Source organism: Marmota marmota, unplaced genomic scaffold, assembly GCF_001458135.2.
Source record: "Marmota marmota marmota unplaced genomic scaffold, marMar, whole genome shotgun sequence".
Taxonomy (NCBI): domain Eukaryota; kingdom Metazoa; phylum Chordata; class Mammalia; order Rodentia; family Sciuridae; genus Marmota; species Marmota marmota.
The window spans coordinates 7,796,282-7,813,905 of NW_026000026.1; the positions used below are offsets into that span (position 1 = coordinate 7,796,282).

Here is a 17,624-nt window from a genome sequence, read left to right on the forward strand (position 1 = left end):
GGAGTGGGGAGAGGGGGTCCTGCTGCTGCACTGGGCAGGCTGGGGGAGGGGGCGTCTCCAGGCGGGGCAGGGCCGGGGCTGGTGGGCCCCTCTGGCTTTGCTGGAACAAAATGGCCAACAACTGCCCACGTAGGGCACTGGTGGCTCCTCTGAGTGGCCTTGGGGCACCTAATGGTCTCCTAATGGCCCTTGCTTCCGGAGCACTGTATCCTGACGCTTCCCAGGCCACCTGCCAGGCCAGCAAGTACCCGTGGATAACTCAGCACGGAAGTGCCAACCGAAGGGCTCTGAGGTGACAGTAGCCAGTTGCCAGGCCTCGGCCAAAGGTGGCTGTGGACTCAGGACAGTGATGTGGGAGCTGGGCACTGGCTGCACCTGGGTGTAAGGCTGTCCTCTGGGTGGCAGATCTCACTTTGTCAGGGAGGCCACTGAAAGAGTGAGGCCCGTGGGCATGGCCACCCTGTCACCTGAGCTAGGAAGGACCTCCAGCCAGCTGAGATCCTGGCCACTCGGGAGGCTGAGGAAGGAGGATGGCAAGTCTGAGGTCAGCCTGGGCCACTTAGCGAGACTCTCTCAGAATAAAAAGGGCTGGGGACGTGGCTTAGTGGTAGAGCGCCCAGCCTCAACCCCCAGTGCCAGAGAGATACGAGGACTCTTCTCCACGTGTGGAGGGTGGTGGGTCACCCCGGCTCCGGCCAGATCCCCTACAATGTGCCCCCAAATCCCACCACCATTTTGGCCTCACCCTTTGGCCCAGGGACTTGTCTCAGCCAGAAGTGCTGGTCCCCTAATGGCGCTTGCTCCAGGCCACGTGTTGTCCACTGAGCCCTCCAGAGGAGGCCTCTGGAGTGATGGTGCGGGGTGAAGACCCCAAGGACACAGATCCTGGTTTACAGTTCAGTTCTGTCACCGAGACTGGCTAAGGAATTTCTGGGGCCCAGTGCAAATGACAGTACATGGTCCCTTGGTCACAGAATGTCAAGACAGTGCCGGCACTGCCCAGACCAGGGACCAGGCCCATGTGACTGCACAGCCCGCAGTCCTGGGGCCCACCCTGCGACCCACCCCGGAGACCACGAACCTGCTTGAGGGAGGCCCTGCACCCGCCTGAGTTCCCACACCTGCAAATGGGGTCAGCGGCGGCGGCAGCAGTGGCCAGCACCAGGCTTGACTCTGGGCGCGATGTGGCTGGTATCAATAGCGCGTGTGACCACTGTTTCCTTGGCACGTTGCATAGGCCACCGGGGTGTGCACGTCATTTATTTTAAAATGACGTTTTTACTTGCATAACTTCGGATTTACAGAGACACCACAGAGGGTTCCACGCGTGGTCCCCCAGGTCCAGTTTCCCTGTTGTCGTCATCTTAGATCCTGGGACAGCTGTCAAAACCAAACCCTGGGTCAGGACTGCATTCTAGACTGTACTTGGATTTCACCAGATTTTCCCGTCTCAGATCCGGCCATGGCAGGGACCCCAGCTCTAACCACCCAGCAGCATGGGTCGGGCCCCAGCGGGTGTTCTCGTGTGGAGATGACGATCGCCCTGGTCACTGCTGGGCCTCTGAGCCCTGATGTGGCAGGGCCAGCCCCCAGCCCTCCGCCCTGCCCCGGGGGCCCATCTGCTTCTGGGTCTGTTCATGCCACTCGCTGCCCCAGGGTCCCCTGGGTGCAGAGTCTGGTGGGAGGTGGGCAGGCACAACCGAGGCGAGGGAATGCCGTGGCACAGGAGGGCAGCACCTGAGGTCGGGAAGGTCGAGGCAACAGCAGGCACAGGGACCTGAGTCAGGACAGACCCCAGACCCCGGCTGGGCCTGGAGCAGAGGCAGCGCAGGGTAGGCAGCCTTGGGCCAGGGAACAGGAGACAGACCAGCTTGTGTGGTCTGGGGTCAGCAACCCCGGCTCTGAGGCACCAGGCGGATGGCAGAAGCGAGTGAGGTGGGCCGGGAGACGGCTGCAGAGGAGGGCACGCGTCCCCTGCAGAGCGGAGGTGGCACATCAGCACTATCCACAGCACCAGATCTTCCCATTGCTTTTAGAGAAGCTTGGAATCCATTTTAAAAAGGGACATGGGGCACAGTGGCGTGGTGGCACACACCTGAAAGCCCCATAGCTCGGGAGGCTGAGGCAGGAGGATCGAAAGTTCAAGGCAGCCTCAGCAACTTAGCAAGGCTCTAAGCAACTCAGTGAGACCCTGTCTCAAAAGATAAAAAGGGCAGGTGGAGTCAAATATATGGGGTGCGAGGGGTGAGGGGAGTTGAGGCTGGCCTCAATGGCTGGTCGGGACCATCTGGGTACACAGAGGTTCTGCTCAGGAAGTAAAACGTGACAGTGGCTGGGTCTGCAGAGTCTTCGCTTCCTCATTTGTAAAAGGCTCTGTGACACCTGCAGATCTGGGTCTTTGGAACAGGGTGCTCCACAAAAAATCGAGGCATGTAATGACACGGGATCACACAGTTACAGTCTGGGCCTGATGGTGAGAGGTGAGTGACATCCAGGCATCTTGAGGCCCCACAGGGTGACACAAACCATCAGCTGCAGGAGGGGTGAGAATCCAGGAGCGGGTGCGGGGTGGGGATCAAGCACAGACAGCACCGTCCCTCAACCTAGGTCAAGCTCTGTGTCAGAGCGGGTGCCCCAGGGAGCCCTGGTCCTGGGTACTGGGGGCCTGTGACCCCGCCTCCCTGCAGGCTGTCTCTGTGGGAGCTGGATTGGCGGCCAGCGTCCTGGCAGAACTTCCTCCGATCCTCCTCTGCTGGTTTCCATGTTGACGCTCCTTCCCTCCAGCTGAAAGCAGGGTCCGTGGGCATCCAGGAACCTTCCAGATCTGTTGCCAAGGGCTGGCCTTGCCTTTGCAAGGCTGCCCAGCTCATCCTGACTGCGGGGCCACCTGCCACCCGCTGCCACTCTGGGAGCCCCCAGCCCCGTGCTTCCGTCACTAGGGTCTCTGTGGCTCCACTTCCACTCGCTGCTGTGGTCACTGGGTCAGGCCAGGCTGGGCAAGAGGGCTCGGGCGGAAGGGGGCTGGCTCTGGGAAGCTGGCCAGCCCAGCCCTGGGGCAGGATTGGACACGCTGGGGCCGCTTAGGGAGAAAGGGGAGGACTCTGCTCACAGCTGTCAGCGAGCTGGAAGAGGTGGGCCCTGGCGGGGACACTGCAGGCAGGACAGGCGGGCAGCGCCCGAGGTACAGAGAGCCCTGAGCCAGGATGGAGAAGTGAGGCCAGCCCTGGGGCAAGCCCTGTGCACTGGCCAGGGCAGTGGCTGCAGCCAAGCCTCAGAGGAGCTGGTTTGAGTCCCAGCCCAGCCATTACCAGCTGAGTGACCCTGGCCCCTCCACGCCTGCTCTCCATGAAGGGGGCGTTGTCACAGCCTGTTGCTCCTGGGCTCCTGTGAGCACCAGAGGACACATTGGGGTAAAGGGCAGCAGTCACTTGGTGTGGTGGTTGGTGGTGGCCCCCAGCTGCACCACCACGCTCACAGGGCCCAGGATTCAGCCTTGGAAGCAAAGGCCTTGCATGTCCTGCATCCTCTAGGCCTGAGGGAGCACCATGGGCCTGCAGCCACCCCCAGCCCAGTGCTCAGGGTCCGCAGGGCCTGTGGGTGAGAGAGCCAGGCAGGGGGGAACGTAGCTCACTGGATGGTGCATGTTCTATCCAAGGGCCATCTCTCTCCACCCTGCAGGAACGTGGGCCTACCGTAGCTGAACAGCTCATTTTTTTTTTCTTTAAGAGAAATGAGCACTTTATATCTATCTGAAATACCCCAGTTCTTAGTGTTGGCAATGAACTCAGTTTTAAATGTGTGTGCAGTCAGCTGCTGACCAGGGTCACCAGGCTGAAGGGAACTTGGGCCCTGCCAAGGGCTCACCCAGTCCTGCTCAGCACTAGGCTCGGTGCTGGGCTGCACAGATGCTGGAGCTGGGTGGGCCTGGGATTCAAATTCCAGCTCTGCCAATTCTTAGGGGGGCGGTTTGTGACCAAGTGACTCTGTCTCAGTTTTCTCTTTTGCAAGATGGGATTAAGGACTTCCGCCTCTTGGGGCTGGGAGGCTGTGGGTGGTCAGGGATGACCTGGGACCCTCAGGAGCAGGCCTTTGGGCTGCAGTGCAGTCTGCTTCCTTTGGGGCAGAGGGTGCTGGGGCCAGTGGCCTGCAGTGTGCACCTCCTGTCTGCTCGGAGTGAGCCCTGACAGGCTGGGCTCACAATGGTGACCCAAGAGCCACCAGCCAAATGAAATTCAGGCCCAAGGACACTCAGCAAGGCAGACCCGGCCACACACCTGGCAGCCTAGGGCTGGTGGCCAGCTATGCAGTGTCCTCTGTATGGGAAATGTGGGCAAGAGTTTGTCACTTCTGTTTGGGAGGACAGATTTAGTTCAGAAGTTTGGGATCAGATCTGGCTGCCATTATTTTTGTGGATAGTTTTATCTGAATGGCACGTGTCCTCGGTCCATCTATTGTTCAGGCTGCTCTTGTGCCACAGAGCAGAGCAGGGTAGTTGCAGCAGGCCGTGGGGGCCACAGCCTAGAATATCGACAGTCTGGTTCTTTACAGAGAAGTTACTGACCCTGGCCTGCACCAGTCCAGGGCTGGGATTCGCACGCAGGCTTTGCTGCGGGTAGATCCAGGGAAGGGACAGGACTTGTGAAGGGCTTCTGGAAGCAGGTGTGGGCGCGGCACAGGGCAATGCAGGCCCCTGATGTCGGTGGGCTTGGCTTCAGGGCAGATGGTGGTCTAACAGGGGCTTCAGAAGAGGGGCTCTAGCCCAGCTGGGGCGTGAGGTTTCACCTTGTGACATGCTGTGACAGCCATTAGGGGTCTTTGTCAGAAAGAAGCTGCTTGGTGGTGCAGACTGCCAGGGGAGAGGGAGGAGGGGCTCGGACATCTGCCAAAAGCAGCAGGTTACAGACATGGGGAAGATCTCAGGGCAGCTGTTCCTCAGCGACCTTGGGCCACCAGGGACTATGGGTCCCGAGCTGCCAGATGATTTTCCAGGAGAAATCTGCAGTCTGGTTTTCATGGAAAATCTGATTTTTTACAGTTGGCAACTGGTTTGACTAGATCACCAAGCAGACAGCATGCGTGCCCCTGGCTTGCGGCTGCAGATTGGGAGCTGGGGTTTCCAGGGCCCAGGGGGAAGTGACATGGGAATGGCAGAGGGTCCAGCGAGCCTCTTGCAGAAGACTGCAGGCGGGCTTCAGGCCCCAAACAGAGGACAGGAGGGGCTCTGGGCCTGGTGCAGGCTGGGGAGGAGGTCAGGGAGCAGGGCTCAGGCTTCCTGTCTTGATCTCCATCCCTGAGCAGCGGAGCATCCCTGCCTGCAGGCTGGGAGGTGGGGGTGGGGAGCCAGATCGTGGGATACCTCTGCTTACCTGGCTGACCTCAGGGGGCCTAGTGACCCCTTGGAGGACTCTGAGGGTTCCTCTGAGGTTCTCAGGGGTGCAAAGTGCAGGCAAGACTGTTTGGGGCTGAGTGTGCTGCTCTGTCCTCAACAGCCTGTGGGTTGATGGGCAGAGGCTTGGCCTGGAGCTGGGCCCCAGCTGCCTAGTCCCCTTGCTCCTGGGACCTCTGAGACACGGAGAGACCTTGTCTTGCAGGTTGCCATGGTATCCAAGAGCAAACGGGCGTGGTTTCCGGTGGCATCTGGTGTGCGAGTGACTGGGGTCTTGCTCCCCATCCCGGGAAGCTGTGTGCACCTCCGCAGCTTCAGAGGGGTCTGCCTGACTTTCAGCCTCACAGCCCTGCCCCACCTGCAGACTCGGGAGGCTGCCCTAGGTCCCCGGCGGGCATCGTTAGGGATGGCTATTGTTGTGGCAGGATTCGAGGTTTCAGTGACGGCAACCTGGTCAACAGGGCCGAAGCGAGGAAGAAGATGCCCTGGCTCCTGAGCAGAAGCCCCGGGTTATTTCAGCCTCAGGCAGCACGGGTGCCCCATCGCCCGGTGTGGGCTTCGCGCACAGCCGGTGCCCAGGGCGGGGGCAGGAACAGGCCTCGGGGCAGGTTCGCGGCCCTTCGCAGGAACCGGGCGGAGAGTGACTTCCACCGCCGCAGAGACTCCCAGGGGCGGTTCTCATTGGCTGCTTGGGTCACGTGCGTGGGCCTGGCCCAATCGTTGTGGGCGGGGGGCGGGCCTTGGCTGGGTGGGTCCTGCTGCTGGCCCGGTAGCGGGGCACCTGGCATCCCTCAGGAAAATGGGGATGCCCACACCGGAAGGGGAGTGGACAGGCCGAAATGGCCCCCACCCAGGCGGACCCCGCGCCGGGCCGGCCATCCCTCCCCACACCGCGCGGCGGCGCAAGGCTCCCCCTCCCAGAGCCTCCCCTAGATGTCAGGGCTTGGTCCTGGGTTGAAGGGAGCGGTGCCGGCCTCCGGGGCCTTTCTTGAATGTTCCAGGCGGCGACCTATTCGAAAAAAGAGACCCAGCTTGTCTGGAGTGGCTTCTCTCCTGGAGGCCCTGTGGGTGCCTCGAGGTCACACCAGAGAAGCGGCTCTGTCATGACCTGTCCGACCGGTGCTGGCACCGTGCTCACCTCCCCAGCGTCCCCCTTTCCTGGCTCCCCTCCTTCTCCAGGAGAGATGCCCGGGGACTCTCCTGCACCAGGTCTCAGGGCCTAGGATTGCATCCTAAGCTACCAGGACCTCCCCTTCCCCTTGGCTCCTTCATAATCATATTGATTTTCCTCCTGTTTTGAAAGCCGTCTCCTTTAGTAGATCCATTTCCAAAGGAACAGGGGGTTTCCTGGAGAGGCCACTTGGTAGGGCTGAGACATTGGCTCAGGCCTGGCCTGGACACTGACCCTTTATGGACTCTTTGCCATGCCTGGGTCCTAGAGGTCAGGAGGAGATAGGCCATGTCTTTTCAGGATTGCAGAATGCTGTTGGCTCAAGTTCTACATCTGGATGAAGACTGACTTACCAGTTACATTTCCCAGAACCTTCCGCCAGGGCCAGGGCCAGGGCCAGGAGGAAGACGTGCAGACACCCTCAAACTTGGGTCCCCACTACTGCCCCACTTGGGCTGCACATGGTCCTTGAGGGCTCACTCCCCAGGTGCTGCAGGGATACCTGTGTCCACTGATTCACCAGGGCAGGAAGTAACCAGGGAAGTTTCTGGGAGAAGAGGGGCAGGTGGAGATGGGCCCTGCCCTCCTACCCACAAGCAGCCCACGAATGGCTGACTGAGGATTGGCTGAATGGAGTGTTCTTTTTGCCTCCTGTGAGGCTGACCCTTGGCCAAGGTGGATGACTTGTCCTGGTGTTTCAGAGGTCAAGGTGTTGACACAGGCAGATGTGAGGTCCCTAGACACCAGGGTATGTTCTTCCTTCTTTAGAATCCTTGGATGGGTCACGTGCATGGGCCTGGCCCAATCATGTGGGCGGGGGCGGGCCTTGGCTGGGGTGGGTTAGAGGCAGAACCTGATCACACTCACCTGACGGGACACCTTTGACAGCCTCCTCTCTCCCCTGCTGCCTGTTCTCATTCTGCTCTTTGAAAAACATACCTAAGTGTACACACAGACACACACCTACGCACAGACACACACACACACACACACACACACACACAGACCCCATCTTGCTTGGTAGCTTCCTCCGCTGAGTTATATCCCAGCCCTCGTGTAGTCCTTGCGAAGTCTCCCTGGGGCTCGTGGGTCAAGTTCTCTGCGTGGCCGCCAGGAGCCCGTGTGATCTGCCTGCACTCACATGGCCCACTCTAGCCAGAGGGGCCACCTCCCCAGCCACCTCCATGCCCCCCTTGGCGCATGCTGTTCTCCAGCCTGGAGTGGACCACCCACCGCTCCTGCTCCCTTCCTCTAATTCCCGGTGCATTTCTGCTGCTGTCATCCTACATGACTCAGCCTCGGGCACCCCCAGCCCCTCCAGGGAGAACTGGCCCCTTTCCTGGTCCCCAGGCCTTTGTGCCTTGTCATGTACTCGTGAGATGGGGGAGGGGATGGGCCTGGATGAGAGGATGACTTGGGTCATCTTGAGTCTGGGTTTGCCTGCTGTCCTGCTGTCCGTGTGGGGCACAGTGAGGGCACAGCCATCGGTCACTGTGGGCTGGCTGCATCTTTGCCTGGCATCTCTGGCTGCAGCTGTAGGCTGGAGGGTGCAGAGGTGACCAGGAGCTGGAATGGCCCGGAGCTTTGGGGAAGGGAGAGGGTGGCGAAGGGGTCTGCTGCCTCTGTCCCCCTTGACCTTACATGCCTGCCCATCTGCTGGGGCCCCAGGGAGCAGAGCCTGGTCCCATGAAGACGCTCCTTTCCTTCCTGGCAAGCCTCAGTCACTGGGGTCAGCCTCATTCTTCGTGAGAATCACAGGAGCCTCGGACACCCCAAGGCCAGGCCTCACCCAGATCAGTGAGCCCAGGCGCCAGGACTTCATAAAACTCCGGGAGAGTCCAGTGTCTGGCCGAGCCTGACCCCAGCTGGGGGTGGTCCTGCCCGATCCTGGCTTTCCCTGGGTCCCTCCAGCCGGCTGGGGCAAGTTGCTCAAGGGGACCCTCCCTTCCCAGCCTTGGCTCTGCGCAAGTGCCCCCCAGGAACCAGGCCGTGAGCTCGTGAGAGGCGCTGGCGTGTCGGCACAAGGTCCAGGTGGCGTGGATAGGCACGGGGCTGGCGAGCAGCCCGTCTCCACTGGTCACGCTGCGTGGGCTCTGGGCAGGCCCCGTGGAGCTGTGGTCCCGTGGTCACCACGGCAGCGCTGGCCCATGGCCGCCAGCTTGCTTTCGACGGTCTTCCCTGTAGGGTCTCCTGAGCCTGATCTCAGGACCTCAGCGGCCTCTGCTGTGGAGACGGTGCCCCCCTGGCGGACTGGGTCCCCTTCAGGTGGTGGCTTTGGCTGTCACAGGCAGTGCTGCCAGAGTGCAGGGACGCCTGGCCATGGGAGGCTCCCCTGGGGGGTGACTGGAGTTCCCGGGTCTCCAGGGATGGCTGCCAGGCGCGACAGAGCCTCTGCGTTTTGTCATTGCAGGCACCACCCGCACCAGGACCCCTTGCGTCTGAGCTGCCCACGCTCTACAGGACTGAGGACTTTGTTCCCCTGGACGCCCGGGAGGGGGAGCGCCAATCCCGCTGAGCCTGTCACAGTCCCCTCGAGGGGGTGAGGCTGGGTCCCAGCATTTGGATTTCCTCTGCTTTTGTTGTTATTGATTTTTTGCATTTCTCCCTGAGGGGCCTGGGGCAGCCATGTCTCGGATCCGGTGGCAAGGGTGCCGCCTGCTGCCTGCTATTTTAAGGGATGAGGTGCTGGGTGGGGCAGGCTGTGCCGGGAATCGCGGGCTGCAGTGCGGGCATGTGGCCTGCAGACCCCATGTCCCCAGCCCTGCCCGACATCCCAGAAAGGTGTGGGCGCTCACTTGTGGTCAGCTGGGAGGACAGTGGGGATGTCAGTTTCTTTTTCGCCCCTCTGAATTTTCTTGGAAGCTGCCCCTTTGCAGTCGGCTTGCTCTAAGCCCCTGGCTGAGGGGAGGCTGCAGAACCAGAGGCCAGGGGACAGCCAGGCCCCTGAAGGTGCGTTTCTTTTCCTTTCTTCAAAAGACAGCTTCCTGGTGTTGTCTGAGTTCTCCAGGTTCTGAAATCCTCAGGGCCCAGCAGACACGGCACCCCTCACACTGCAGTTCAGGGTCAGAATGTCAAGGAAGCGTGAATCTGACAAGATGGCCCTGGACAAGCAGGAACGAGTTGGGTGGTGCTAATGTTTGGGAAATCTCTGGAATTAAAAGATAGAGGTGGGTCCTGTGTTTCAGGAAGAGTCAACATTTTTCTCTTGGGGCCACCTTTATGGAAGTATAACACACATTATAGAAAGGGGCCCCTGTGCCAGGCACTGTGGTGCAGGGCTGTACTCTCAGCGACTTGGGAGGCTGAGGCAGGAGGATCACAAGTTCAAGACCAGCCTCAGCAAATTATCAAGACCCAGTCTCTAAACAGTCTCTAAATAAAAAATAAAAAGGGCTGGGGATGTGGCTCTGGGTTACACACACACACACACACACAAGAAAAACGAACAAGGCACCTTAGTGTGGAGCACTAGCTGCCCACACGTGGAACACATTTGTGCAGCCCGACCAACGCTGCCAGCACCCAGAGCCCCCTGAGGCCCCTTCCTGACAGTGATCCCCGCAGGCTGGGTGTCCTCCTGTGCTGGCCTGGAGGCTGGAGGGCACATGCACCCAGCACGTTGGCTTTGTCACTGGACCTGGATCTGCAGGAGTGTCCCTGCTGCCCCCGGGTAGCTGCAGTGGCCATGTTGTATGGATTGAGGCTGCTTTTAACGAAGAAAGCCTCGCACTCTCCGCACCCCCGTCTGCCCAGGGACAGCGGATTGGATGGGAAGCTAATGTTTCAGACAAGCAGTTAGACACCACTCTCGAAGGCTAAGTATAGACACCAGCCTTCTTTCCCCTTCCAGGGCCTGACCCAGGGACCAGGGAGGGCTGGAAAGGATGCCATGTGACCGAGCCATAGCAGTAGAAGGTCCTAAAACAGAGACGGGCAGGGCCTGGCAGGAGGGGATCCTGCGGGCGGCGCCTTGCTGTGTGCGCAGCTCAGCTGTTGGGCCGAGCCTCGCTGCTTCCTGGCCACAGCCTCCTCTTCAGGAAGACCTATGATAATGGCTCCTGCCCGCTGGCTGTGGTGTGTGCTCGCCCAGCGCCAGCAAGGGTGGCTATGTTGTGGTCAGTGGGCTCAACAGGGAGGACTGTGTGCTGTTTCTCAGGTGAGCAGTGGCACCCAAGGGTCTCAACAGCGAGTGGCTTAGGGACTGCCCTTAAAGGTCACAGAACAAGTCGTGGAAGGGTGAGGTGCTAAGATGCACCAGTTTTCCCGGAGTCTCCGAGGACTTTCCCCAGTCAGCGAGGAGGGTGAGGTCACATGAGAACGTCTGTGTGGAAGAGGCCACCAATGACCTGCAGGTGGCTGTTCCAGTTTCCTGGTGTTGAATGGCAAAAGGACACCTGGGGAGAGGGAAGCCAGGACATGGAGCCCGCCAGGAATCCCAGCCCAGTCCCTCCAGCTCCAGGGGCCCTGGCCTGGTCCAGGCCCCTGGTGTGTCCACTGTCAAGTGAGTGGAGTCCTTGACTGCCCACTTCCACAGGCCCCCTCCCAGAGCAAGGGCCACTGCAGCCTGGGACAGGTGACTTTGTTTGTGGCTCTTCCTGTACAAGATCACCAGTAGAAAGGTCACTGCAGATTTTCACAAGAGCAAGGCTCCTGGGTCAGCCACCTCTCCACTTTCCTAGGGTGTGGACTTCATGTCCATCCAAGCAAGAGGTGTCCGGAAGGCCGCTCACAGGGTCGGATCTGGTGGACAGAAATGTGTGGTTGGCTCTGAACTGTTTTAGAGTGTTTTTCTGTTGGGACAACTGGATAACCATCTGGAAAAAATAAAGGGAGCTCCACACCTTACTCAGCACGGCTGGCACAGTTCCCAAATCCCAAACGGATCCAGGAGCTGAATGTATAAAGGCATCTAATTAGGAAGTAGGCAGATACACTGGAGAGGGGACAAAACCCAGAAGCCATAAAGGAGAAAATTTTGATTATACATATAAAATCAAAACTTTTGCCTAGTAACACAAAAAGAAAACAACCAAATAAATCCACACAGAAAACAACAAAAATACCCAGTAAATTTAAGACAAATGACAAATTGGGAAAAATGTTTGCAAGTCAGTTGTAAAGGAATAATCTCCCTAATATGTAAATAGCACTGAGAGATAAATAAGAAAAAATGGGCAAAGGGTATGAACAGGCATTTCATAGAAAAGAAAATGCAGGTGTTTAAACATGAAAAGACACTCAACCTCAATGTATTCCAATAAGTAGGAGAGAATAGTGGAACTACTCTGAGGGGGTGTGGGTGCAGCTCAGTGGTACAGTGCTTGCCTAGCACGTGCAAGGCCCCCCATGGGTTCGTTTCCCAGTCCTGCCAAAAAGGAAAAAAAAAAAATTTCTGGAAAACTTTGCACATATCAGGTTGCATTAGAATCTTTAATGACACTGCTGGAAAACAAAATGCTTTCTTAGGCCTCAATGCTATCAAAATAAGATGTGTGCTCAGACCCAGTCCTGCAGCTCTCAGAACCCAGCTTCTACACGAGAAAGGCATGATAAAGCACGACGATGGCCTCTTCATTGAAATAGCACACAACTGGGCAGAACTCGAGCATTCCTCAGGCGTTGGCTTTGCATGTCCCCACTGTGGAACAGGAGCAGGTTGTAAAGATGGATTGATTGGGAGTTCCTGTGAGTCGGCATGGAGACGTTGCCAAGATATGAAAGCCAAATGCAGAGAAATGTCCATAATATGCTACCATCTGTGCAAAAATGAGAGGCATGAAAATTCTCAGGATAAATAAAAACTGGAGAACAGGGCGTGTGGGGCGAGAGCGTCCTTTCCACTGTACTTCTTTTTCCTTTTTGGTGTTTTGGTGTTTACCTATTGAGAAAATCCCCTGAAGACCCATCGCCAGCCACTGGAAATCAGGACAGCCATGGAAACAAGCGGCTCCTCCTCTTCTGACACCTGGGGCATCTGGCAGCCCTGGGCTCATGTGGCAGCAAGGAGCTGGAGCCTCTGAGGGGCTGAGACCCTGAGAGCCAGAGACCCCGGGCTTGGGGACTTCCAAGGATATGGGGTGAGGAGATGCCAGCGGGTGGCATGTCCATGGCGGGGGATGGCAGCTGCAGTGCAGCTGCAGCCATTGGCAGTCTAGGCCACCTCTGTGCCCCAGCTCCCAGATCTCCAGGGATAGGTGGGTCCCATCCTAGAGGTGCCTGCTGTCAAGGCTCTTGCTCTGAGGGATGGGAAACAAACCAGACCTACAGGAGGGCTCCACAGCAACAGCCCTCAAGACCCGGAGGCAAACCACACAGCCGCAGAGGCAGCAACCCAGAAAAGGACCACACACCTGACCAAGCAGATTTCTCCCAGGAATGCAAGGTTGGCTGGTCTCACATTTGAAAATTTAGTATAACAGACAATGTTAATAAAGGACAGAGCCCTTGATCATCTCAGTGGATGAGCATAAAAGCTGACCAGGATCCGGTCTCTAGTCCTGAGAAAGCTCTCCTGCTTGGGGTGAAACGGGCTCAGGGAAAGGGGTTACGGTCTGGGCAGACACCTTTCCCCATTCTGTTACAGGGTTCCACAGACCCCTGGACATGTTTCGTGGGCCCACGCAGCTCCAGGCCTCTCCCTACCCATCTGCAGCAGCAGCCCTTGGCCTGGTCAGGCACGCAGGCAGCCTGGGCTGGGGGACCTCAGGGAGTTTTGATTGCAGGCAGCTGTCACAGAACCTCCCTGGGAAAGCACTGAGACGGACGGGCAATTGCCAACTGATGGGTGGAGGCAGTGGGTCTGTGGGTCTCCTAGGTTTGCTGGGACTTCTGGTGCAGGGTGAGTCTGGTGGCTTCCTGTGGGGGAGGAGTTAGGGAAAACGTAGGGGACATGTATTTGTCAGGATGAACACATGGTTCCTCTGAAGAACCGAACCAGCAAAGCCTGTCTCACCTTGCCCACCGGGAGGATCTTGCCAATTCTTCTAGAAGACTCTCTGCTATGGATTTTACAGGAAGTCATCTTCCTGGAGCCAGGTCAGGGGCCCAAGAGCAGAGGTGGAAGAGTGGCCCAGGAGCATGGTGGTGTTCCCAGGAGCCCACGGCTGCTGTAGCAGTGACCTCCAGGGGCAGTTCTTGGGGTAGGCCAGAGCATCCAGGCACAGCCAACAATGTGTTCTACACAGAAGCAGCAGGGCCAGTGCCGTCACGTGGCCCTGTGCTTTGGAATCAGCTGGGCAGCACCCCAGACCAATTATGTCAGACCTCTGCAGGGACCCTGAGCAGCTCTACAGCCCCCTAGGTGACTTCAAGCTGCAGCTGGGGCTGGGTCCATTTTCAGGGATACCAGTGGAGAGATTTCCCAGGACCAGCCCCCCTTCCCCTCTGGTCCACCTGGGACACAGGTTCCCTTTAAGAAGTGTCCTGTCCTCACCATCCCTCCCATGCCTTCTTGAGTGCAGCAGGAAGTTGGATTTGAACTGGTTTCTGGTTTGGGTTGAGGGGATCCATCTCAGCTGCTGGGTGTCAGAGCAGCCTTGTGCCTGGCCAAGGAGCTGGTGAAGTGAGCAGGTAACCTCTGCTAAAGAAAGCAGATGTCCCTGGAAAAGCACCTGGCGCCTGAGCCCAGGCTGGGTCAGGAACTGTCTCTCAACCCTCAGGTCAGTGCCCCCAGCAAGAGTCACACCAAGACCAAGCTGCTGATTCAGCTGACGAGTCTCACGTGGCGCTGTGCCCAGGATCCCGCTCTGAGTTTCCCTCAATAAACAGCAAGTCTCAGCCTACAGCTGAGACTGTCCTTAGTTTTATCTTCATTAATGGCAAACTGTGCTGGCTCTCCTCTTTTGTAGTGAGTTTCCGTCATTTAAAAAGCGGGGATGAAGCCCACCAGGAACACAGAGCAGCTGCTGAACTGATGTGGCAGAAATGACAATGCTGGCTGTGGCCTTGGGGATCCTGGTCCCAGATGGCACCAGGTGGCACCTTCCCCAAGCCTTCAGGTCAGCACCTGAACCCTGAGGGGTTAATTCCTCCGCAGGGTCGCCGTCTTCTGTGAGGGCTGGGCAAGGCAGGCTGTTCCAGTGCCCAGCGAGTCCCAGGCATGGCTGCTGTGGGGTTCTGAAGACATGTTCAGTACACATGGATTCTGGTGGGTCTAGGAGCCACCTGCCGTGGCAGGAGGTGGTCCAGCCCTTGCTCAGAGGCCCTCCCCAGCAACAGGTGCTCTCCTCCTGGAGACGCCAACACAGCTTCGCCTACCACAGAGCGTCGCCAGGCAGGTCCGCAGCTGTCCTCTTCTTGCTCCCAGACGCTGCCTGGCGCACACCGCGGTCCCAGCCTGCACACTGGGAAAGCCGTTTGTTTCCAGCTGCTTTATCAGTCTCCTTTAAAAGGGCTCCAGTCTGCCGTCAGGAGGTCCATTTCACTTACAGTAACAAGACTAAAGGTACAGCAAGACTTTTATTGCAAAAAACCAGTTGAGGTTTACATGGCCTTAGGCCTTAAGGCCAGATGGTGGCCTGGAGTGGGGAAGGACAGGAACATTGTATTCTGAACACAACACAAACACACGAGGAAACTACAACAGTGGGGAATTCTGCCCGATTCCATTCAGCGCCTCTGTTCTGGCACGGACCATGGACCTTCCTGCTGGGTCCTCGTCTTGGACAGGGCATTTGAAATCAGGACTTGAGGATTTTCAGGTGATAATTTTGACTACATGCAACTTTCACCTCAGACATTGACTTCTGAGCACAAGCCCACCTAAGTCGTGGGATTTCAAGCACATTCAAGTCCCACTGGGTGCTCAGTATTCAGGCTGGAGCAAGCTGATGGTGCAGTAGCAGCATGCAGACAATCACCACAGAGTGGCTGTCCTGTGCCACAGGTTTGGATTTGATTTTGAGCCAAGCTCCCAGCAGACTGCTGGATCCACCCAGGGTATGGGCTGCAATGTCTTTTCTCTGGACTCTCCTGGTGAACAGTTGGTGATTGTCATGTTGGAAATATCACCTCAGGATAATGAGAGCAGACTTTTCCTTCCTGTAGTCTTTTTTGAGATTTGTCCGGGTGAGATGTCCTTGTCAATATTTAGGTGAGCCAATCTTGCAACCAACCCTTACCATCTTCGTGAGCCGCGGGGTGGTTAAGAAACGCGGGGCACAGCAGGTAGAAAACCCAGTGCCTCACTTTGCTTTATAAAGCTGACACAGTGCGTTCTATTTAATTTCATTAGGTACAGATTTTCCATCATGCAGGCTAAGAGGCACAGTCACATGGAAATGACCTTGGGCCCTATCTTGAGGGGTCAGAGCTGGCAGTTTGAGATATAAGTATAGGAAGACTCCTCAGCACTGCAGCCATCACCTGGCAAGCAGCAGTTGGTGACAATTAGTCAAGTGTTTTAGATGAGGAATTTCAGTCTTTAACAGAGGGGTTTTGAAAAGGAGACCCTTATTTGGTCCATTTCTGAAATGGGCACCTTAGTAAATGGGCAGGCGTTTGGATCACATAGACACAGCCACAGGCAGTAAGAGGGACAAGTCCATTTCTACTCAGATCTTAAGAGGGGACCTAAAGCTGTTGGATACACTCCTCCCCATACCGGCCCAATGACAAAGAACCAAAGATGGGATTTTAAATAAACTGGTTTGTGCTGAAGAGGGAGGGAAACCTTAGTCCTGAGTCTGACTCTGGGACTCATTGCTACAAGAAAATTTGAAGTGCAAAAAAGCAAAGCTCTCTGGGATGAGTAATTAGGTTTCTTTATTAGAAATCTGCAGAATTGTTCTGCCTACAGTTCTAGGCATTCTAATTGCAAGGTGGTTTTAAAGTTAAATGATCACCAGGTTATTCCAAAAGCAAACAGCCGCAACAAACATTCTTTTAAATGGCTTTTATTGAGACAACTTTTAGGGCTTCTGCAACAATTCCAGTTAGGAGTCTGTTTATTTTCAACTTTTTAAGTGGCTGAAACCATTCTCTCAATGGCAGAAGACCCTTCCACCACCAAAGCAAAGAGGCAGCCTCATCTGCTCAATGTCCAACCAGCAGAGACCCTGGGCCACTCACACCCATGCTACTGAGCAAGTGTCTAGTTCTGCATGCAGGACACCCACCCAGGCTCAGTTCTTCCCACGTTTAAATCAGGCAGAGTTAATTCCCACAAACATGAGATGGCTTCAATTCAGCTGCTATTTCTGACTTGGTAATCTAAAGCACCTTAAATTTGGGGCTACCCTGCCCTCAATGTTGGCTGCACACAATTTTGTAACATAGGCGGTAAAACAGATCTAGAAATTCTGTGCTGGCCCCACAAACCCTACATGTTTAGTTCACTCTCAAACTTCTGCCCACATTGTTTTTGAGAAGCGTTAATAATCTTTTAGGGAGCATCTCAGGCAACAAGAATACTTCTTGGGAGAGAGTGTTAGAAAGTTATGGAAGTCAGCCATTTTAGACCTCTTTAAGTCAATGTCTCCAGGGGTGACTGACTTGCCACGATATGGACTGGAGCATCCCATCATTTTTGCAAGGATGGAAATGCTGAACTAGTCCTGCTCTTAGCCCAAGTTGCTCTGGGGAATCTGCATAGCAAACATATCAGCTCTGCACCTCAAGGCCCTGAATATGGCTCTCCAAAGCCTATTAAGAGTCAAAGGCCTGTTTAGCACAACTGTTCCCATGACGAGGTGAAAAGTAACACTTCATTCGTTTAGAAGAAAAAACTAATTGGGCATTAAGATTCTGCTTGCAGATCAACGCCAATTTTTGCTTACATCCTTTTGTGACATTCATGTGTGTGTGTGTGTGTGTGTGTGTGTGTGTGTGTGTATGTGAGCACAGGCTTTGTCCCTTAACAAAAGGGGAACCGAAGAACTAACGGGTGTTTATACTTTTACAGCTGAAAACACAAAACCAAAATAATCTGTAACAAGTGCCTTGAGAGAAAGCATTCTCTATGTAAATGGCAGATCTCAGTTTTCCACAAGTTTCCCTGGTGAATGTGCCTTCTGTCTCTGATGAAAGAGTGCCATAGCATCAAATGGCACAATATATAATAGACATACA

General features: G+C 56.3%; 1 protein-coding gene across 1 annotated transcript in view; it reads left to right on the plus strand.

Moving 5' to 3' along the window:
* Bcas4 (breast carcinoma amplified sequence 4) overlaps positions 1–17,472 on the plus strand; it is a 51,451-nt gene extending 33,979 nt beyond the window's left edge. The window contains exon 6 of the mRNA XM_048811945.1: positions 8,968–17,472. Within this exon, the coding sequence (XP_048667902.1) occupies positions 8,968–9,072 (105 nt within the window). The 3' untranslated portion in view covers positions 9,073–17,472. The remainder of the gene's footprint in view (positions 1–8,967) is intronic.
* The last annotated feature ends 152 nt before the right edge of the window (positions 17,473–17,624 follow it).